Here is a 23,871-nt window from a genome sequence, read left to right on the forward strand (position 1 = left end):
TTTCTCTCCTCTCTTAAATCTCTATTGATAATGACAGTCCCTATAGCTACGCTAGGAGGTCAACAGCCAACCATTATTTACCATTCTACAAGGTAAGTTCGAGGTAACTCCAATGCTTGTCGCCTCTCTATTGAATGCTTACACCACTACTCTGGGAGGTAACTATCTGCAACTAGTACCCCCTTTCCTGCAATTCTAGCTGCTTTCTCTCTCAATCATAATGAGAAAAGGAAGGTAGTTGGTGGACCACCTGAATGGTCTGTCTGCTATAAATCTCCCCCCTACATCTAACGTGGTGATAGGTCCGGGAATGTGTTATCTGCCAATTTTTTAGCCGTTCATTTCCAGTATAATCGGATGATTAGGATTGTGAGAGTTCAGTAGGAAGGGTCAAGTTAAGTCATGGCACATCCAAACAAAGTTTTGAATCAAGAATAAACTAGGATAATTGCTAAACTAAACGGCTTAAAAGAGAAAATTAGCTAATGAAGACTAGACGATTGGCATTGCATTTTTTAGTTGTGGGACCCACCAAAAACATTTCATGCTTGGGGAGTGATAAATCGACAACCATATATCTTAAGTCGACCCTTTTTTAATGTAAAACTTTAGGGCGTTGAATAAAGTTGCCACCTGCTGTTAAACGCCGTGCAGGTGGACAACTCATGTGCCCTAGCATTTTACGTTAAAAGGGGACGATTTAAGATATATGGGGTCGATTTATCACTCCCCTATAAAATTTAGGGTTAAATACATGTATCCAAACGGCCCAGTCGCCCAGACATGTCTGTTGCAATTGGCGAACTTATCCAGTGCTGGTAGAATCTCGCATTTGAATCAATGGTCCTAATTTCACAACCTTGCAAATGTCAATGGTGCCAATGAACACTCCCCACCCCCCCACCCCACACACACACACACTCTTACACACTTATACTTCCCCCGCACACGCACACACCATTCTTCATTGAAGGTTAAGGACCATCTGTTTGCTTCCAAACCAATGGCCCCGATCACCCTACATTATAGTTCAATATATAGAGCTATGTAGGCTAAAAATTTGATATTGGCCCCTTCCAGCGTAGATATGTCAGCCGACACTTAGGGCCCGTTTGGATACCCCTTGGATTTGGATTTGGAAGTGAATTTGGATTTTCAAAATCCATGGATTTGAAATCAAGAAGTTTAAAATTCACAAATTTATAAATAATGCCGTTTGGATGACCACTTATAGATTTGGATTTCAAATCTAATTTTTTTTTTGTTTGGATGCTCTTTGGATTTGAATTTGAAATCTAACAAAACCAAATAGCCCTAAAATACTTGATATAGGGGCATTTCAGCCATTTTCCATGATCCAGGAGTATTCTAGTCATTTTACCCTGTATGGGGTATTTTGAACATTTTTTATGTCATGAGGGTGTTTTAGTCATTTTCCATGACTCAGGGTATTTGGTCATTTTCACCCAGTATAGGTGTATTCTTGTCATTTTACATGACCCGGGGGTATTCTAGTCATTTTACCTAATATGACGTATTTTTATCTCATTAGGGTATTTTTAGTCATTTTTCATGAGCCATAAGTCATTTTTACTTGATATAAGGGTATTTTGATAATTTTCTATGATCTTGGGGTATTTTAGTCATTTTACCCTATATGAGGTTATTTTGATCATTTTTATGTCATAAGGGTATTTGAGTCATTCTGCACGACTCGGGGGTATTTTGTCATTTTACATGGTATAGGGGTATTTCTAGTCATTTTAGCTAATATGGCGTATTTTTATCATTTTTATCCATTTTTAGTCAATTTTTTATGAGCCATGGGTTATTTTTACTTGATCTAGGGTATTTTAGTAATTTTCCATCATATTGGAGTATTCTAGTCATTTTATCATGTATGAGGTTATTTTGATCATTTTTATATCATAAGGGTATTTTAGTCATTTTGCACGACTCGAGAGTATTTTATCATTTTTACATGGTATAGGGGTATTTCGGTCATTTTGCCTGACGGGGGTTTTCTAGTCATTTTACCTAATACGATGTATTTTGATCAGTTTTTAATGTCATGTGGGTACTTGAGTCATTTAACACTTTTTGGTATATTTTGGTCATTTTAACTCATTACGGGTCAGATTTAGATTTATAAATAACCTTTCGCAGAAATGACTTATAGATCCAAAAGATTACACTAACATGAGGAATTTGTAAATCTTGTGGATTTAAAAATCCAAATTCACCTCCAAATCCAAATCCAAATCCAAAGGGGAATCCAAACGGGCCCGTAGTCCACAAAATCGACAACCACGGTCATTTGTTTTGTTGTGGAATCATCGAGGAAAATAAAACTAGAAAAATCAATGGGTCAAGTCAAGGCTTTTTGGCAAAGCTCTTTATTTATATAACAAGAGAGCTTCTAGGAAGACACATTTTAGTCGCTCTCAACTCATTGAACATATCGCAATTCCTTTTAACTTTTCTCCCATCATTCAAACATCCCTACCAATGCAACTTCAACTCTTCCTGAACTCTAAGACCAGGAATGGATCGGAGGTTCTACAGAGCTTCCCTGAGAGGCGATGTTGCCGCCTTCCTCAGTCTCATCCAAGAAGACAAACACATTCTCGAACAAACTACACGTCCATTGCGAAGCACGGTATTACACCTAGCGTCAAGGCTCGGCCACTTGGAATTGGTAGCGGAGATCATTAGACTTCGGCCGGACATGGTGTCGATGGAGAACGAGAAGATGGAGACGCCTTTGCATGAAGCATGCCGTGAAGGTCATGTTGAGGTGCTAAGGATGTTGCTAGAGACTGATCCATGGATTGCTTATATGCTTAATTGCAATAATGAGAGCGCGCTCTATGTAGGTTGTAGTCGCGGGCACAAGAACGTGGTGAAGCGCCTTTTGAACAAGCCTCAATTTCTTGTCGCGGAACAGGATAGTCCTTCCACTTCTCTCCATGTTGCTGCATCCATGGGATATTCAGGTTTTAAATTTTTTGTGACTGATTAAAGTTTCTATATTTAGTCATAAAATTACTAAAGATAAAGTTACTACTTGGGTCGGGACCTGACCCGAAAATATCCTGGGTCAGGTTCAGAAATCATGGGTATTGTGTCCGAAGACTCCCCTCATACCGAACAAACCCGATGGCCGACGCCCAGTGGCGGGGCCAGGGCATTATACACAAGGGGGGCGAAGTTATACATAAGGCTGGGCCCAGTTGAGTTGGGCCTATTAAGGAGTTTGGCCTAACTCAACAGGGGCAGCTTCCCCTTATGCTACATGCAGCTCCGCCCCTGCCGACGCCCCTCTTCTTTTCCCTTTCTCAATCTCCTTTATTCCTCTAAACTTCAAAGCTCTAAACTTCAAAGTGAAAAGCGTTAGCTATTGTACAGGGCAAATTCTCCACAATTTGGGTATTTTTTATCATGTGAGAGCCACTTTCAATCTTTCACCAGTTTCTTCTTCTAGGCTGCAAAGAAGATTTTGGATGCCTTATTGGTTGTCAGCCATTGCCTGTTCCTAGATTGACTTTCCTTCATGGTTAAATGTTTTCTTAAAATGATCTTGTCCGTTGTTCATTAATCTTGTGGTGGTACTATTTTATCCAAGAAGAAAGGTTGACATGCATAGATAATAGCAAGTCTATTCAACGATAAAATAAACCCCAGCTTGCTATCTCTATAGTGAGCAGCCCCATCTATCTATCTATCTATCATAATAATCTATACTAAGCATGTTTCTTTCTTTTGTCATTAGCTTTTTCCCTAAGAAACCCAATTTTTATTGGAAAAGATTTTCTCTTGCTAGATAGGTTTTACTACTACTAATTCGGGTTTGCCGCCCTTTGCAAATTTGGTTTTGCCCTATTAATTAGTTTGATTTACACATGTTTTGATGGGGCTGGGCCACTATTTTAGACCCATGCATGTCTTGGGCCAAGAATGCTAGTTGTATTATAGGCACTCTCGGGAAACTTTCTTCCAGCTATCAGATCAATGGTCTGCAAATTGAAATTCCCAAAGAAAATGTATTAAGAAATGAAATACAGAGCAACTTCTGTGCAGATATTGTTGAAGAAATACTGAAAGTTGGGCCTGAATTCGCATCGAAATTAGATTCAAGAGGATGTTCTCCGTTGCACCTAGCCTCAGCCAAGGGGCACTTGGCCGTAACACAACAGCTTCTAAGGATAGACTGCCATCTTTGCCTTTTAACGGACGATAATGGACGAACACCTCTTCATTTGGCGGCGATCGGAGGTAAAGTCTCCGTCTTAAATGAAATCCTCTCGAAAAATCTCGACTCCGCTCGCAAGCTGACAAAACAAGGAGAGACGATCTTGCACTTAAGCGTTGCGAATAACCAGTACTACGCCCTCAAGTATTTAGCGGAGACCGTCAGCATAACCAACTTTATAAACCTGCCGGACGGCAATGGCAACACTGTCTTACATCTTGCAACTGAGAGAAGACTCCCAAAGGTATGAATTCTCCACCTCTCTTGTTACCTCTGAAAAATAATTTAAGTGTAACGTTAATATGCTGTTTCAAAGTTAAATATGATTATTTACCTGCTTTAAAAATAGGGGTTTTTGCAAATGAAGAAAAGAGTCTTCTAGTTTGACAATTTACAAATAGTCTCATCACATTTGAGGGATTTAACCAATCAGGTCATTGCATAAATTTCTCACCAAAATAAGTAGAGTTTCTTATATTACAAATATCAAAATATCCACATATAACACTCAACAATATGGTTTGATAATGCAAAGGATGGGGCCCATCATTTAACACCTCATGCTTTGATATGCTTTGATGGGATGGGCCCTTTAATGTTTTGATAGGGTAGTCCCACCAACTCAACTCAAACCCGTGCATCGGGTGGGGCCTGCTATTTTACCTCATGTTTTGATGGGATATGTCCCATGATATCTACCCGAGCCTATGCACAGGGTGAGGCCCTTTATTTTACACCTACTTTGATGGAAGCGTATCGAATATTTTGATCTTTTTACATGTAATTTTCATCTTTTCATGGGATTTGCTAGGGACAATCGGAAAAGGCATTTAGCGGTCCTGCTGTTGTATGAGAGAGCAGCCACCTCATGAATAAGACAAAATCCGTTGAAAAGTGAGCCTATGTGGCTGCTCTCTCATTCAACATCCGGCCTATGAAATGCCTACTGCGATGGTCTCTAGCAAATCCCTCTTTTCATATATGTGGATAGCAAAGTAAGAGTATTTTCATGGGTATTTTGGTGACAAATTTATGGCATGACCTTATTTGCAAAATTCCCTCAAATATGCTGGCTTTGTTTTCAAATTGTCAAACTAGGAGACTCTTTTTGCAGATAAAGCAAAGTAGAAGACTTCTTTTGCATATGCATTTTTTTAATATTTTTACATTTGATTATTGAATGAATTTGTGAGCAGATGGCAAAATACCTGGTCAATAAAACAAAAATCAAAGTCAATGCTCTGAACACCAATGGATTCACAGCCCTTGACCTCCTCTACGGAGCTACCAACAAAAACTCTATCACACTTCAGCTCATAGAAATGCTAGAAAGAGTAGGAGGAAAAAGAAGCAGTGAATTGACACCCCAATCCCTGGTAAATCTCCATGAAAGTGATCAAATGGGGCCTTCACCATCAGTGAATAGAATTCCTGAATCTCCAAAATGTTCACCTCCTCACCAGCTTCACAGAAAAAATCAAATTGAGCTCCACAATGAACTCTGCAACAGATTAACAACTCTCAATGGCACCAAGCATTCGCCGACCCGATTGCTACAAGTGCATAAAACAACCAAATTACCACTAACAAAGAAGGATTTTGTGATATCCTCAGAAGCTTTGAGTTGTTTAGGAAGACTTCAGCTTGAGCAGCACAGTGAGGGGGTACAAAATGGAAGAGACTTGATAGTGTTTTTTGCCATTTTAATTGGTACTGTTAGCTTTGCTTATGGAGCTGGGACATGGGTGATCATGCCGAGTTGCAGAGGGGTGACTTGGATACAAGTGGCTTTCTTGGCAATTGGAGTTGGGAGCTTGGGGTCTGTTCTTATTTGTTTGGGAGTGATATTGGCAAAGTGTTTGATAAAGAAATCGGAATCGAAAAGATCCTCGAAGCAACGTAGAGAGGGAATGCCGCGGAGGAAAGGGAAAAGATCTAGGAAAGTAATTCATCAAAAGAAAGAGAAAGAACAGATTGAGAGTAGAAATCTGCGGACGGAGAAGGAAGAGATTGAAGGAGGCTCAGATTCTGGTGACTCGGATATGGAGAGCTCTAGAAAGACTGCATATCACACATGTTAATTATGTACGTGTTTTACATTGATGCAATTATTTCTTTCTTTGGACACCAATGATGCAATTGAAAGGTTTCTTATTATCTGCATTTAATCTTTAGCTGTTTGCATAATAGAAATTTCGTGGAGAATTTGAAAGGCAAATCTAGAATTTCCTGTTAAAGTATAAAAGATTAAATAACGCTGTCTCTAACGACTAAAGCTTTTGGAGTAATTGGTTGTTTTACATGGTATTAGAGCAAAGGTCCTCATATTAAAAATCCACTTGTAATGGCTAACCCAAAAGAGGGGTCACATGTGCGTTGCGCGGGCCAACCCTAAAAAGTGGGGCCACAAGTGAGGGGGAGTATACAGTATAAAAGATTAAATAAAATCATCTCTAACAGCTTAAGCTTTTGGAGTAACTGGTTGTTTCACATTTCCTACTTTTTCATTGTTTGATTACAAGGAAATTTAGAGGGACCTTATATTTATAATGACGCCAATCTAGATACTCAGGTCATAGGGGTGTAAATGGATTTGAATCGGATCCGCCTATATCTGATCCTATGTTTTGGTCACTATCCGTTCTAATCCCTTATCAGCCGGGTCCTTTTTGGAGTTCCTTTGATCCTAATTTCCTGAGTCACGATGAATTTCAAATAGGACCGTCTATTGGTGTGTCCTAGGTCCTACATACACTGAGTATGTAGGACCTAATTTCCCAACATCAGACAGTTTGGGCCATCGTGCTCAAATCCTGTTCATTAACGCTCGGATCCCAGCATCAGACAGTTTGGGTCCATTGACAAGCCTAAAAATAGAGTTACAGAGCTCATTAGCATTCTTGGCCCATGCTATGGGTGTCAAACACAGGCCTCACCTCATTAAAGCATGAGGTGTAAAATGGTGGGCCACCCTAGGGTGCTACTCGTGGGACCCACTCCATCAATCCATCAAAACATGAGGTAAATTGGTTGGCCCCACCCAATGCATGGGTTGGACGGAAAAATTCGGGTTTATTACAATACTGGTTATAAAAAGAAGTAAAATTGAAATTTTAATGGCAAAAATGAAGTAAAAATGGTTTTTTTTTCCTGGAGAAATTATATGGTGCCGGTGCCTGCTCGTGTAAGAGGCACTGCCCTTGATATTTGATCCAACATCAGCACAGTTTTTAAGAGGCTGCTGTTGGATCAAATATGGGGGTAAGCATGCCAGAGGGGGCACCATAAAAAATCTCTTTTTCGAGGGACAAAAATGAAGTAAATATAGTTTAACCAGTATCCTATTAAACCCGAATTTTTCCGTCCCACTTGTTTTTTTGGGTGCCCGGCAACTTTTTTTATTTTGGGTACCATAGGGTATCCTCACCCCACTTCGTGGGGCGGGACTATTCCCTAGGAATGCACGCAGGCACCCGGAAGACCACGGACATAGGGTAAACAAGGGGGGTTCGAACGCTCGTCACTGGGGAGCAAACTCATGACTTTACGCCAAAGAGCCACACCCTTCCGAGTTAGGTGGCTTGCAACTTTTTCCTAACTATCATCTAAACCACATGAAAAATCAAGAAAGAGACTCATCGTTCATTTCATGGACTAGCTTAGGATTGTGACATCTTATGGAAATTTTTTCTTAAATAGAAAAGATAAAACTCTTAAACCGAAAGAACCCTTCATTTTCAACAGAAATTTTTTTGAACGTCTAATGATTTTCATAGAATCTTTTGACAGTTTCGTTATCAAGGGAAGCAAATGAGAAGTTTCATCCGGGCCCACACATAAAATCTCATCCTCCCATTAATTTTCTTGGAGAAACCATAAATAAGGCTTGATGGATCATCCGATCAAGGAGAGTCCGACGGTGATGGGCTTAATTTGTTATCACTGCTCAGATCAACAAACCTGATCACGTCATCTTGGCTCATGTGGGCCCATAAAGTGTCTGTTAGGAAAGAGCCCGACGGTTAGGGAGTTCTAACTTCTTCTTTCTCTTCTCCTTCCGTTCGTTTTTTGTGTGTGTGTGTGTGTGTAAATACCTACGGAATGATGCGTTTCTCATATTCTTAAGGCATACCCATTGTAGCAATAAAACCATAAATCCACGGCAACCACCACTCTAATGTTGCACTTGAGTTGTAGAATCAATCAGAATCGGTGCTCTACTTTGATTCTTATTCTGATTCACCTATAAATGGAATGCAAAAAAAAAAAAAACAATTAAACCTGAAGATCATGTCATCTAAAAAAATTCTAAAGCCTTGTTCGTTTTAATTTGGCTTTGAGAATTGATTTTTACTCCAATAATCAGTTTGGGGGCTCAAAATCAATTCTCAAAGTAAATAGTGAATAGGGCCTAAGGAGTCTACCGACATTAAATTCGTTAACCTTGAGGGGTCTTGGTCTTTATAGGATCATCTAGGGCTGCAACAGGGTCGGGTTGGGTCGGGTTTTTCAAAACCCTAGCCCAACCCTGGATCCCATTATCTCGGCCCTGACCCTGAGTCAGGGCCGGAAAACCTCAACCGATTACCCGCCCTACAGGGTATTATGCTGGCCCTGGCCCGCCCTGATTGGGTAGGGCCAGGCCAGGCCGGCCCTAATTGACCCTAGTACAAATATTTGTTAAGAGTGCAAAAAATAAAGCAACCACTTATCATATGGAACAAAATGATCAATAAACAGAGAAAGGGAACAAAATAAAACAATATGAATTCAGCAACATGCGGGCAACAGAGACAATTAATAATAATAATATAAAGAAACATCAATCCAAGATAATAGAAAACATTAGCAAAAGAAACATGTATAGATGGTTCAATTCTATAATAGAAAACTCAGGGTCGGGCCGGGTCAGGGTACCCGAGGCATTAACCCAAAACCCGCCCAACCTGAGTCAGGGTAAAAAAAAAATGAACCCTGACCCGCCCTCAGAGTTAGAAAATTCAGCCTTGACCCTGTTCGGGCTATTGGCGGGTCAGCCAAACTTGCACTCTTAGGATCATCTAAGAAAAATATCATCTAATATTGAGGGTAGTTCTGTCATTTTATAAAAAAGTGTTCTCAACAAAGTACGAGGGCATTTTCGTAAAATTACCTTCCACCGTTTTTCAAGCTATCAAGAAACCTCACAAATGAATAGAAGGGAGTGAGAAATCTCTCTCTCACAAGAACATGGAAGCAAAATACCACCGCATCTTTTCCTTCCTTGTGTTATTCGGACTAATTTTCTCATATGGGTCTGATTTGAAAGTGCCCTTTCATCCCAAAGACATTCTCCCTTTGTTACCAAGGCAAGTTTCATGGCCTTTGCTAAACTCTCTCCATAGCGCAGTGGATCTCCTTCCTTCTTTTGTTGGAGCTGTTTCTTCTTCAAACGCTTCCCTCGAATGGAAGGGTGCTTGTTTTTATAACAACACAGTATGGATTGAGTTCCACAACAAAAGTTCAAGCCAATTTGGTGGAGGCACACTCCATATCAAGGTCAGAACCAAATTACAAAAATAAATAAATTCATTTGGCTTGTTTTTATTGAGATTGGATGAATTGGAGAAATAAGGGATACATATTGAAAATCTTCACTAATCTTGGATTTCTTTGACGAATTGCAAAGAGCCCTATTGTTTGTTTATATAAAAATTTAATCTAGTTACTTAATTAAGTATAATTACTAATCGAATAACCAACCATCCAACGGTCATTTTATTCTCTGACAATAAGTAGTTGGGTTTGGTTTATATTCGGAGCATTTCTTGCTAATTCTGGAGAATTTGGATAAGGGTGTTTTTTTAATTTTTCCTTTGTTTTATCTTCATGGGTTTATTCGAGTAGTTGAATGTTTATTTTTCCAAGTTTACGGAAATTGTATTATCTGGATTTCTACTTTCATTGTTTCTTTTTTTAAAATTCATTTTGGAGGGAATGAAGGAATGAGTATTTGGGTTTGGTGACCTTTTGGAGGTTTTTTGGGTCTTCTTTAGGAGGAATTGGATTTCTGGGTTTGGCGTATATTCCGGAAATTTCTTGCTAATTCTAGAGAAATTGGATATGTTTTTTTCGTCTTAATTTCCTTTGTCTTCATGGGCTTAATTGAGGTTTGGATGTTGTTATTGGTTTGATTTTTTGTGGGGTTTTTTTACTAATTTTGGAGGGAATGAACTATTGGGTATTTGGGTTTGGTGAGCTTTACGGAGGCTTTTAGGTATTGTTAAGGAGGAATTGAATTTCTGGGTCTTTTGGCTTCAAGGATTCGTTTGACTTTTTGGGTACACAATACTCTTGATCCAGGAAAGTTAAGAGTAAAATGGAAAAAATCTGGGTCACTCCGTCCTCCATCATGACATCCTTACAAACCATGCATTGCCGAAAAACAAGGAACCCACATAAAGTACCTCCTCACTCATCATCAGCCATTGTTTCTCTTTCGCTCACATATATATACCATCAAGGAATTTCCTAATATCCTTCTTCTTCACATGGCATTTCTGGTTAATGAGTGCAGCAGATTTTATTCGTTACAAAAGTCCTCCATCACCAGAAAGCTCCATCAACGCCATGGGCCAAGTAATTCCATGATTCATCCAGAAATGGAAAATCCTTTATTTTGAATAAATACATGACGATCACACAACTGAAAATCCTGAAAAGTTTGTAAAATTGTTCAAAAGGTCGAGCCAACCTGCAGTTCGAGAGTTCCAAACAGTTGATTTCTCAAAACAATACCAAAAAAAAAAAAAAACCTTCTATTATGTGTCTTTTGAGTACTTTGTGCTCCTTGTTGTAGGATTTTCCTGCTTTTTTTTTTCAATTATGTGTTTTTTTTTTGCTCTATATGATATGTAGGAAACAAACTATCCAACAGTCAATTCTTTCCAATAGTTGGTAGACCAAGATACAATTCACTCTTGTAAGAAATTGGCTCATATTGCTATTACCCTAATTCTGGTAAGAAATTGTTCTTATTGCTATTACCCTAATTATTTTTATGTATTTGTTTGAAAATTTTCTGCAAGCATCTAAAATAATGGAATCAATTATTGTTTATTTTTTTTCATTTTCCTTTTTTTGTGCCTGGCAGTTCTCGTAAGTCTTAATAGTACATATATTAGGATATGTGCTTGTTTGCTTGATTTTAGTGTCAAAATATGAGCCAGTCCAGGTGTATCAAAAGGTGAATTTCCTGTTTTTTTAATCAGAGTGGTGTCCTATAGAAATACAATTTTTTTGTTAGTGAATATGTTTTTGACCTTCTTTTGCAGTTCTTAATTGCCCAATCCCTCCGTTTAAGAATGAGATGTTATCATATCATTTTTTGTGTTTTTACACCCCCCAAACCATGCTTTCTATGTCACACTCGCAAGGCTTATATCTGTCAAAAGGATGTATCAAAATTTTCTATTTCTTTCAGGCTAGCAATGCTCACAGTTGGACATGTATTGATCTCTATGTTTTTGCAACACCCTACCGTGTGACATGGGACTACTACATCTTGGCTCGAGAGCATACCTTAGACTTCAAGGAGTGGGAATCAGAAGCTGAGCTTGAATACGTTAGTTGCCATTCCCAATTGTTGACTATTTACTATCAGCTCCAATTTCTGTACGAAGAATGCATTTGAAGTTCTCTACTTTACTTTCTGTCTATTAGGTGAAACATAATGGAGTTTCTGTCTTCCTCATGGAATCTGGGATGCTGGGAACCCTTCAAGCTCTGTGGGACGTCTTTCCTTTATTTTCAAATACTGGATGGGGTGAGAGTTCAAATCTTGCTTTCCTCAAGAATCACATGGGGGCAACATTTGAACAACGTCCCCAGCCTTGGGTTTCAAATGTTAGTGTTGATGATATTCACTCAGGAGATTTCTTAGTCATATCAAAAATTCGTGGACGGTGGGGTGGTTTCGAGACTTTAGAGAAGTGGGTTACTGGAGCTTATGCTGGTCATACAGCAGTTTGCTTGAAGGATTCTGAAGGAAATCTTTGGGTTGGAGAGTCTGGACATGAAAATGAAAAGGTAATACAATGTTGGTTGTCAAAAGCTCAGATATTATCACCTTCTCAAAAAAAAAAAAAAAAAGTTCTGATATTGTCCCAATATTTATTAGCTATTTTTTTAATATCTTTATTGAGGAAAACTGGCTCCATACCAATTCCTACATTCTCACATGACCTTGGCATACTGATAACCATAAATCGAAACTTATCTGCTTTTACTGAAATATACAATTTTATTTAGGAATGCTCATAGCCGACCCCAACTAGTTTGGGACAAAGGCTTAGTTGAGTTGAGTTGTATTTAGGAATGCTCATGAAATTTACAGATTGGTATCAAATTTGAAGCTTTAGACAGAACATTAACGATGTGTTCCACATTGTATTCCTTAAGATTGGAAGTTTTATCGTGTGAAAACTAAACCAGGCATCCTGCTTGTACAAGTAAAACTCTGTGTGGCAATATCAAAATGTTTATCATTTTATAATTGTTACTAGCAATCAAGAAAGAAAATAAACAAAACTTTGGGTTACTCTAACTAATTGTAAGTGTATAGTTTACATTGATTCAGCAGACTGATTGCTTTATTTGATGGATGTGGTCTTTATTTACAAGCGACTCTTTGCTCAAGTTCTTCATGCCTTTCATTTGATGCATTCTTTTTGTTTCAGTTTGTGATCTTTTTGGTTTTAGCACATGTTGGTTAATTTCTATCCATCTAACGTGTCTATGCTTGTTCGATGCCTGTCCCAGGAACTTTAAGGATACACTCAACAACTGTTCCAGAATAACGTTTGACCCTAACATCAATTTCATTTGCAAATTATTTGGTCCCTTTGTGTAGGCTGACTTAATATACCTTGTGCCGTTCTCACAATTTGTATCCCTTAGTTTTTCTGGAGTTTTTCTTTTCTTTGAGAATGAGCCAAAACTATATGAAGCTTTTTAATTCCCTGTAAAACCATTAACTCGGGTGATGATTAAGTAATATTTTCAGTGATTTTACCCTCTTTAGTTGTAAAATCCTAACATTTTAAGCCCTTTACCTTGTTATTGTGGTTCTACTACATTACCTAATGTAGTGCACAAATTATCGATTCAAACAGCAAAATTATGCTTGAAGGCTTCGATATGGACAAGAATATAACTTACTAAATATGCATTGAAAGCAGATTATTGGTCAATTAATAATGTGATTTGGTTCATGTTCACACATTCATATTTAAGGCCCCCTTTCTGGTCAGAAGGGTTTTGAAATTTGGGGTGCTAATATTTATCACTATACTTGCATGACAATGGGATTGGCATTTTTAATTAATATTAAATTGCCAATGACCTAGTGTCCTTTTTATCATGTCCTCAGGGGGAAGACATTATTGCTCTTTTGCCATGGGATGAGTGGTGGAACTTTGAGCTGACAAAAGATGACTCTAATCCTCAAATTGCATTGCTTCCCTTACATCCTGATGTGCGGGCAAAATTTAATGCATCTGCAGCTTGGGAGTACGCAAAAAGCATGTCAGGCAAACCTTATGGTTATCATAATATGATATTTAGTTGGATAGATACTGTGGACGGGAACTACCCACCACCCTTGGATTCACACTTGGTAATGATGTGATTTTAATCCTCTTACAACACTTTCTTTACTAACTTGAGTAGAACCACAGATGTCTACACTTTCCATATGTTATATTAGCATGTTTCTTTTGGAGTAACAATGACTGGTATGCTACTAAGATTAAAAATATTTTATAAACTTGTTGGTCACTCAGTTATTGTGTTTGTTATTTTATATTGTCATTGTATGCTCAAAATGCAGAGTAGCATTTGTATGTGGCACATGTTTGTCTCTTGCCAGAGTGGGAAGCGAGTGCGAGAGGCGAGGGGTTTAGAAAAGAGAAAATGTAAGAAGTGAAATTTTTTTAAGAAAATAAAGAGAATATGTCTGGAAAACGTCATTTAAAGTCAACATGAAGTATATAGTAAGCCTCATTGGAAGTAAACAATAAGTACATAGAAAGAGCATGATTGTAGTAGATCAAGGAGGAAGGGTTAATATAGATAAGGATTATAAGTAGAAAAGAAGACTTCACGACTAATTAGAAATACAAGTTTTAGGAATGCACAATTTCACATGTTTTATTCACGTATATTCAATAAAGTGGTGGTGTCTTTTCTTTTTTAAAAGTTAAGTGTTTAGTTAAGTGATAGGGTCCACTTTCTTTTATGTCTTTTATGCCTATTAGTTAAGTAAAGTTGATAGGGCTCACATGTCTTTTATGCCTATTAGTTAAGTCAAGTTGATAGGGCCCACATGTTATGTTTTAATGTGTTTTAAGTTGTAATAAGTAGAGGGCACACTTCATTCTGTTGAAGTGTTCTATTATGTTGTGGTTTTTTTGGAAATGAAAGTGTTCTAGTATTATTTTCTTGGGGTTAAGGATTTAAACTGGATGTCAAGGTGGAAGAGATATAAATATCATCCTAAAGCCCACTTTAGGAAAATTTTGAAAGTTAAATGAGAAAGGGTTTTGGGAGTTCTTTTCTTTGCTCTTGTGCAGCTTTGCTATTTTTCTCTTATAGGGATTTGGAGTAGAAAGCTTCCATCTAGAAGACCTTTTGCTACAGATTTTGACGGGGGTTTGAAAGGCTAATTTATGGCTGTAATTAACCTGGATTAAACCGTGTTTTGACTGTAAGCACTGAGATCTGTCATTTATATTAGGTTAGTAGCTGTGATATTTTTTCTGCAGTAAGCCTCAGTTCTTTGCTAGATTTTGTTTTAAGAACTGAAGTAGACTACGAGTATTTGTGTTTGGAGAGATGTAACCATCTTTACTGAAGAAAACATTAGTTGTAAATAGGTTGGTGGCTCACAAAATTTCTATTGCATGATGTTTCTTCATTTTTCGAGAGTTCTGCAGTTAAATATATTTTTCTTGGAATTCACAAAAATTTCAGTTATATAAAATCTTGAATTTTGATGGTTTTGAGAATTACATTCATCATAAATTGGTATCATGACCTTTATAATAAAGCTAATAGGTATCTTAGTTTAAATTACACGATTTATTGTTATTTTTAGTAGGTAAACCGGATTGAGTGGGACTTCCTATGCCTTACCTTAGATGACAGAGATTTGCTAAATATTGGAAGGTAGGCTAAATATTGGTAGCCTGATAAAGTGAAAATGTGGTACATTGAACATGACGAGCTTTCTTTAGAATTTTTCATCTATAACATTACCTCCATTTGACTCTGATTATTCTTTCATGAGATTCTCTTAAACCCTCTTTGAAACTCTTAAATCGGCCCATCCATCTTGCAACCATTTGTTTTTATGGCCGTCTATGATGAAGTGAGTCAGTCTCTATCATGAGTCATAGGCAGACCTTGTGGTTGCAGGCTATAGATTCTGAAAGGATATTTCTGTAGGACTTGGAAAAACAACTACAAGTCGGACTTGTAAGACTAAGCCAAAAAACTAGCTGCTTAGTTTATACTGGAAACTTGTATAAAAATAACGGATTGTACTCTCTCTCTCTCTCTCTCTCTCTCTCTCTCTCTCTCTCTCTCTCTCGATAAAGCATTAGAAGATAGTTTTACCAAGTACAATTCATAATAATATTTCGTTGGTTTTGAAACGGAACTACTGATTTCTATTGTTTCTTGTGTGAAAGAACAAGTGTTAGAAGTCGTTGAAGCCCTACATAAATCATATGGACTAGTGAACAGTAAGTTTAAGAGCAGAATCCTATCATGCTCCAATGCATCTTTTGCTAAATCTGGATGGAGACCCCTCGAGTTTCACAACCTTCGAAAGAGACCCCCAATCCCAGCAGGGCCCAGGATCCGGGTTCTTCAATCTAGATCCAACAAAATTCAACTTAACGAACCCAAGAGGAGGCAGAGACCACCTAGGAGAGGGGGCTTGTTCTTGACAATCTTATATATGTAGTGTTGTTCATTTGTATGTCTTGGCTTGTCTTGCAATCTGTATAGGCTATAGGCTAGGACCTTTTGGCTGTTTTTATGTATCAGGTCTTTCAGTTTCGTAAGCCCTAGCAACTGTAGTTGTGATATGAAAGCTTTGAGATGAAAAAAGTAATGAACTCTTTATATATTCGGCATATTTTTCTGTCATTTACTGCAGGGGCGGAGCTACATGTAGCATAAGGGGGACAGTTGCCCCTGTTGAGTTGGGCCAAATCCTTAATAGGCCCAACTCAATTGGGGCCCAGTCCCCTTTAAAATTTGAAGGCATTCCCCCCTTATGTATAAGCCTGTATAAGCTTGCCCCCTTATGCATAAATTCTGGCTCCGCCACTGATTTACTGCCTTTTAGTGCTTCAATATTGTACATTCATTCTTTTGGTTAATGCATAGCTCTTACTGTACAGGTTGCTTCTGTTATGACCATGTGGAATCACATCCAGCCAGCATATGCTGCTAACATGTGGAATGAAGCCTTGAACAAGCGACTTGGAACTCAGGTATTGGATCTTGACCGTTCATATTCAGTTCATCTAATTCTTGTTTTTTGAAAGACATTCAGTTCATCAAATTCTTACTGATAGTTTTATCAAGACTGGTTGATACAGAGAGTCAGAGATTACCTTCCATTAAACATCTCTCCTGAAGATAATTATATATTGATGACAACACAGCCACCTATTTTAATTAATGTATTACATATGCATGATTTTCAAATGAAGGCATCCGTAAAAAGGTGGGGGTGGCACCTATTGAGGAGAAGATGAGAGAGCATCGCTTAAGATGGTTTGGGCATATCGTGGTCGGGTCGGGTGGTCTTTAGACCTGTATGGGCGGATGTAAAGGAAGATTGGGAGGGCTAATCATTGGTTTTACAGTTTCCTTTTTGTTTTTCTCGGACATGGAATCATGGTTTGAAATTTCGGACCTAGCCGAAACCAAAATTTCAGCCAAAATCCCGAAATTTTGGACGAAATTGGGTAAAGAGGGGCGAAATATCGGTTTTCTAGGCCGAAATTTCGGTAATTTCGGCTGAAATTTTGTAAAGGAATTAAAAATTAATATTTTGTCCAAAATTTCGCCGAAATTACCAAAATTTCCGAAATTTCGACCGAAATTTTGTACGTTTCGGCCATTTCGGTGTCGGTGTTGCCCGAAATCTGAAATTTCGGATTTCGGTCGAAATTTCAAACCATGCCTGGAATTACCTTCCAGGTTTTCATACGCTGTAATACTTAGGGGGACTACTGGTCCCCCTTGCATGTATCCCTCGTATGATTTTAATATATTTCTGTCAAGTTTCAAAAAGAAAAAAAAAGATGGTTTGGGCATATCCAACTTTGGCCTTTGGATGCTCCAGTGAGAAGAAGTGACTCGTGCCAAGTTGATGGAGTAAAAAGAGGCCGGGGCATACCGAAAACAACTTGGGTAGAAACAGTGAGGAAAGACTTGATGGCTAGGAACATAACAGAGAACATGACCTTGGATAGGAGAGAATGGAAGAAAATGATCCATGTGGACGAACCCAACCCAACTTAGTCAATTTGAGCCGGGTAGGTTCTCTCACCTTCTTGAAAATTTTCTAAAGGATTCATTAGCAAACCCCAACTAGTTTGGGACAAAGGCTTAGTTGAGTTGAGTTGAGTATATGCATGATTTTCAACTGGTATCACTAATGAGTAGGGTTGCAACTTGGGTTGGGTTTTACCCAACCCGCATCAACCCAACCCGAAAAACCCATGGGTCGGGTTTAAAAAGGTGGGGTTTGACATTCAAAAGCCCGAGCTATTCTCGGGTAGGGTCGGGTTTAAAGGCATGAAACCTGAACCGACCCGACTTCCATTCTCTTTTATTTTAACAAAACAAAGAAGATAAGTGGGATAATGTTAGAAAAATAGTAAAAATAGAAACTGGTATTTACGAGACCACTTTCCCTCTGTCGCCTTACAATTCTCTCTCTCTCTCTCTCTCTCTCTCTCTCTCTCTCTCTCTCTCTCCTATAACTTCTTTTTCACACTCTAAAAGGGTCGTAGTCTCATGAGAATTTTGCCACTACATTTTTTATGTTCGCAAATCTCGTAACCACAGATATGGCTGGTTTGATGATTAAACCCTAAATGGAATTGGATTCATGTCTTTTTTGAGTCATGGTTTCATATTTATTCATGCATAGATCGATGGTTTGATAGATTGATGGTTTGGCCGCCGGTTTCAGATTTATTCATACATGAGTAGATGTCTTTTTTGAGAGTTGGGTGTTTGAGACAAGGAAGCAGGATTCTTCCCAGGGAGTGGGGGGAACCTCGATTCCCCGGTTCTCGAATTCGAAACGGGAATCTTCTCGAATCCCGAAAAACTGGGAATCCCGGTTCGGATTCGCCGGAAACCCGATTCTTACTTTTGGGAATCGCGGTTTATGATTCCCCGGAAATCCGATTTCTACTTTTGGGAACCGCGGTTTAATGTTATGTGAAACACGATTTTCTGGCGATTCCCCGGAGATTCCCTGGCGATGCCCAACTACCCAGCGATTCCCCAACAATTCCCTGACGACTCTCCGGCGACTTCACGATTCCCGCTTCCAACCATCCCGGGAACCTTCGATTCCCGATCTTGCAACCTTGGTTTGAGACGACTTGAGAACCATGTTATATGAGTGATTGGATGGACCGATGGAGTATAAACAGAGAGTATGGCGAAATCCTAGTTACTTTCTCTATTGGGGTTTGGATTCTTCAATTTTTTTAGTGGAAAATAGGTTTTTTACATTGATTGATTATGGGAAAACCTAATTTGTTCATTGGGATTTTGGAGGTTTTGTGGTATACACAACGTTTTAAATTTCGGTTTTAATAAGCGTTTCGGTCCTCACCGAAACCATTCCAAAATTTCAGGCGAAATCCACGAAACCTAATAAAATTATATTTTATTTCATAGAAAATTTCAGCCAAAATTTCTGCAATTTCGGCTGAAATTTCGGGGAAGTATTAAATAATATAAAAAAATCTAGATTTTATGGTGAAATTCCTTAAATTTCGGCTGAAATTTCTAGGAAAACGAAATTTCGATCGAAATTTTGAAATGTCGTAGAAATATGGTAACGTTTCGAGTATATACAATTTTGGTTTCGGGGTTGACCGAAACCCGAAATTTCTGTCCGAAATTTCGGATTTCGGTCGAAATTTACAACCTTGGGTATACATGTTCTCAGGGTTCAATGTGGTTATTGGAAAGGTATTTGAAGAGTTCCTCTTACTGATCTTTCTTGGTTTTCATTTGAAATTTACTTGTTCTAAAATTTTATTGAATTTTGATATCAGTTTGGGTATTATGTTGGGGTTTGCCATTTTTGGACTCCACGCAAAATAATGTACTTATGGAATTTGTAGGATTTGGGATTTGAGGTTTGTGCAGTTTGTTGAACTTGGGTTTCGATTATTTCCACTGCCAAACTGTTAGCTTGAGCGAGATTTTTTAGGAGGTAGATTTTTCATAGATGGGATAACAAGGATGAAGCTCTGAAATGCATCAGAATTACCGAAGCAGCTCTTGCAACAGAACCAATTATAGGAAAAACTAAAAGTAATGTAGGATGATCCATATAATGTTACTTGGTTCTTAAGGCTTGCGAGAGAACCATAGAAATTGATAGGCCATTCAAGGTATACCTTTGCATTGTGGGATATTCACATAAAGTGAAAAATCTATGTACTGTATGACCATGTATGTTATTGTTTGTACATTGTAAAATTAAGGAATTCTGTAAAAAACCCGACCCAACCTGACCAACCCGAGAAACTATCTCGGGTTATGCCGGGTTTATGAATCGTGGTTTTCTTTTAACCCGAACCGACCCGAGATAGTTTCTCGGGTAGGGTTGGGTATTGGAAAACCCGACCCGCCCGACCCGAGTTGCAACCCTACTAATGAGATTAAAGTTGGTGGCTTGTGTAATAATCATATTGGTTAGAACTTAGAAGAATGTTGGGATTAACTGTTGCAGAAACCTCTGCAATAGACAAGTCATTTTGTACTGTGCATTTTTCTGTTATTGTACATCAAAATAACCATAGAAAGCGGGGTCCTCTTCATTTTCAGTGGTTATTGATTTGCTGATGCTTTCTCTCTGCACCTACTATTATTCATTTGGGGTCCGGGTCATTCCCATGCGTTTGCAGAGGACCGTCCTCTGATTTTTCTTAAAATCTTGTTTGTCATTCATAAATGTAACTGGATATGCAATTTAGGGGCCTCTTTGGATACCTCGAAATTATTTGCATATGATCTTATATGTAGTGTTTTGTTTTAATTGCCCAAATGGTTTTTAGGTTAAAATATGAGTATTTGCAACATAATAGTTATAATAGTCATAGAAATGATACAGTTAATGGGTTCCAAAGCGGCAAAGTGGTAGCAGGCATTTCATTTCACTTTTAAGGAAATGGAGACTTCTGTAAACAGTTTAGACCAGAACGATATGTGTTTAAACTTTAAACTTAACAGGACAATCAACTACCTCACTGAATTACAATTATTTCTTTAAAAGAACAAATCAATTTAGTCTCTTTCTTTTAAGGGAATGATTTATGCATTCCTTTCAATAAGGTCACCCTCTATTTTTCACTTCTTCAATTAACTGCTGAAGGCTGTTACAAATCCCAAAAAACTATGAACAGTCAATCAGAAAACAGTTTAGTAACATGATCAGCTTTCAAACCAAGGGGGTGCGACTATTAGGTTTCCATATTGTTAGTTAATTATGCTTTTTAGTAATATCAGCATCTAAGCATGTTCCTTGGATGCTGTTTCGGTATATGTAAATCGTTATTTACGTGAATAAAATCTATTCCTTTCCTAAAAAGGGCACACGGGATTCACACTTTAATCATGATCTGTTGTAGCAAATTAGTGTTTCTTTCGATTCTAGAAGTAATAAATTTCTTCAAAAACATTGAAATAATAGATTTATGTGTTTTCTGCAGGGCCTTGATCTACCTGATATACTAGTTGAAACTGAAAGTCGTGGTTTATCTTTCGATAGATTGCTGGCGATCCCTGAACAGGATGATTGGCTTTATACTGATGGCTATTCAACTTCTTGCATCGCCTTTGTTCTTGAAATGTATAAGCGTGCGGGGCTTTTTGATCCTATTGCCAGCTCTATTCAAGTCACCGAATTCACGGTAAGTTTATCTCTCAAGTGATGAAAGAGCCTTTATCTTTTCTAGTGACGATTGAGACACCCTTACCATCCAAAAGATATGTTTTCTTTACTTTGACCTGAAACTCCTCTGCAGCATATGTGTTTCAAAGCTCAAACAAGCTCAAACAAAAATTTCACACTAGTGACCTCCCGGTCTTTGCTAGTATGAGTAATTGTTTATACACAATTCTTTTTACCTAAGTAGCTACGTTTATACTCTAGGCGCTGTTTAATTTGGATTTTGAGAGCCGATTGTGTCCAAAACTGATGATTGGACCCAAAATTAAATGCAAATTTGAGTCCAATAATCAGTTTTGGACTCGCAATTGGTTCTTAAAATCCAAAACAAACAGCGACTAAGTGGATCAGATATTTTTAAGGTCTTACTGGTGATTTTATTCAACAACTTGCGCTTTATTTTCCATATTTTAGAATGGAAAGAGTCATTGAAAAAAATAGACTGGAAAATTCAGCTGTCCTGATTCTTCCTGGAAACCGAGACGTTTGGGAAAAGTAATGGTCATGTCTATTAGAACAATGGAATTTTTTGGGTCATTTGCTTGACCCCTAATCTGCACTGTTCATTGTCCATTTACAACACTTGCTAATTTATTCAAAAGCGCAGATAAAAGATGCTTATATGCTCAAGTTATTCGACGATAACCTGACCCACCTGCCAGAATGGTGCAACCAAGGTGACAACGTCGAGCTTCCTTTCTGTCAAATTCGGGGCAAGTATCGGATGGAATTGCCAGAATACAATACCATGCATCCATACCCGCACATGAACGAGAGGTGCCCGTCTCTACCCCCAAAGTACAAGAGGTTGAACAATTGCTGAAGCTGTTTGATATTCTGTCCATATTGTATACAAGTTTGTTGAACTGTTAACTCAGTTTGTGTAGATCTTGTTAAATGCAATATGAAGAAGCTAATTGTAAGGCATATTGTGGCCAGTTGTAATTCTTTTAATCTAACACACTACAGTTAAAAGAAAATGAGGCATATGAAATTCTAGTTTACAGGGACAGATTACATTCCTCTCTTCTACTAATCCAAAACAAACAGGGCCTAAATGTAATGGCATTTCTTAATATTTCATGTCGCTTCTTTTGAACTAGCTTGACCTGTAGAAGGTATTGATTCATATGAAAATGATGGTTGGCTTTTTTTTTTCTTTTTTTTGTGGTTAAAAGTTTTTTCAGTGAATTTTTCAGCAAAAAGATAAAACAGTTTGTCCATCATGAAAACATATTCCATGGAATATTTGTGGGGCCAGATGTGAGAGATGGAGAGACTTGACTTGAGTGGGAGTGATGGGAGGAAAGCTCTTAAAACCGGAAAACAAAAAAATAAAAATAAATCTTAAATAGGTATATTCTTTTCACAAGTTTTTAGGCATTTTGAAACCTTATCTACTCCTTCTGTAGATAAGGCGTCAAAATGCCTAAAAACTTGTGAAAAGTAAATACCTATTTAAGATACCTTATCTACTCCTGCCTGCTCAATTCTCTCCATCTCCTTCCTTCTCAGCCCTTCTGACACAGTTGGACCACGAATATTTCATGGAATAAATTTTCATGGTTGACAAACATGGCCTAAATAAGCATGGGTTGTTATTTTTTTGTGAAAAATATTTACTTAAAAACTTTTGCCGAAGAAAATGGGGTTACCAACCCTTAAAAAAGGTTATTATTATTAGGGGAGTGATAAATCGACTCCCCAAATTGATAAATCGACTCCCCCATGTGTCTTTCTCTCTCCTCTAGGTTAGAGAGAGAAAGAGGAGAGAGATAGACACATGGGGAGTCGATTTACTGTAGGGAAAAAATTTCCAATCTAGTACGAGATTTGATTGCTCCAATAACTTTTCTCTAATGGTTGGTGGTAGGGCTGCAACTCGGGTCGGGCGGGTCGGGTTTTGGAGAACCCAACCCTACCTGAGAAATATCTCGGGTCGGGTCGGGTCGGGTCGGGTTTTTTTCTGGAAAACCCACGATTCCCAAACCCGGCCCTACCCATGATAAATCTCGGGTCGGGTCGGGTTTTTTCACGTTGACGCAAATTTTTAAGGAAAATTCTTGTTTGGCAAGGCAACTCAACTCATAGAAGTAGCAATTCCACTCACATTACACTTGAATCAAACAATGATGTAATTACACTCACATCACACTTGAATCAAACAATGATGTAATTACACTCACATCACACTTGAATCAAACAATGCTGTAATCAAACAATGTTGTAATTACAATCAAACAATGCTGAATCAAACACTTGAATCAACTCAACTCATAGAAGCAGAAATTACACTCACATACCGTGGGTGCGTGGGTTTTGCACTTTTAACTTTGGGATAATTACATTTACACCC

The 23,871-nt window shown here is 38.1% G+C and overlaps 2 protein-coding genes across 2 annotated transcripts; both read left to right on the forward strand.

Annotated features, from left to right (window-relative positions):
* Window positions 1-2,454: 2,454 nt before the first annotated feature.
* On the forward strand, window positions 2,455-6,415 carry LOC143882605 (uncharacterized). The gene is made up of 3 exons (XM_077386073.1): window positions 2,455-2,996; window positions 4,081-4,496; window positions 5,449-6,415. The coding sequence occupies exons 1-3, from the start codon at window positions 2,546-2,548 to the stop codon at window positions 6,331-6,333; spliced, it is 1,752 nt and encodes a 583-aa protein (XP_077242188.1). The 5' UTR covers window positions 2,455-2,545; the 3' UTR covers window positions 6,334-6,415.
* A 3,004-nt stretch (window positions 6,416-9,419) lies between these two features.
* LOC143884081 (uncharacterized) lies at window positions 9,420-22,527 on the forward strand. Its single transcript, XM_077387469.1, has 7 exons — window positions 9,420-9,790; window positions 11,715-11,855; window positions 11,954-12,319; window positions 13,662-13,907; window positions 16,702-16,794; window positions 21,277-21,477; window positions 22,123-22,527. The coding sequence occupies exons 1-7, from the start codon at window positions 9,482-9,484 to the stop codon at window positions 22,336-22,338; spliced, it is 1,572 nt and encodes a 523-aa protein (XP_077243584.1). The 5' UTR covers window positions 9,420-9,481; the 3' UTR covers window positions 22,339-22,527.
* The last annotated feature ends 1,344 nt before the right edge of the window (window positions 22,528-23,871 follow it).

Source organism: Tasmannia lanceolata, unplaced genomic scaffold, assembly GCF_043159265.1.
Source record: "Tasmannia lanceolata isolate RefF3 unplaced genomic scaffold, GAP_Taslan_0.1 ptg000008l, whole genome shotgun sequence".
Taxonomy (NCBI): Eukaryota; Viridiplantae; Streptophyta; class Magnoliopsida; order Canellales; family Winteraceae; genus Tasmannia; species Tasmannia lanceolata.

Bases quoted from the DNA above. Each gene is read 5' to 3' on its own strand.
- LOC143884081 (XM_077387469.1), top strand. From the start codon at position 9,482: ATGGAAGCAAAATACCACCGCATCTTTTCCTTCCTTGTGTTATTCGGA. The intron at 11,856-11,953 runs GTTAGTTGCCAT...TCTGTCTATTAG, and splicing joins CAGAAGCTGAGCTTGAATAC to GTGAAACATAATGGAGTTTC. The intron at 13,908-16,701 runs GTAATGATGTGA...CTTACTGTACAG, and splicing joins CACCCTTGGATTCACACTTG to GTTGCTTCTGTTATGACCAT.
- LOC143882605 (XM_077386073.1), top strand. From the start codon at position 2,546: ATGGATCGGAGGTTCTACAGAGCTTCCCTGAGAGGCGATGTTGCCGCC. The intron at 2,997-4,080 runs GTTTTAAATTTT...ACTTCTGTGCAG, and splicing joins TGCATCCATGGGATATTCAG to ATATTGTTGAAGAAATACTG. The intron at 4,497-5,448 runs GTATGAATTCTC...ATTTGTGAGCAG, and splicing joins CTGAGAGAAGACTCCCAAAG to ATGGCAAAATACCTGGTCAA.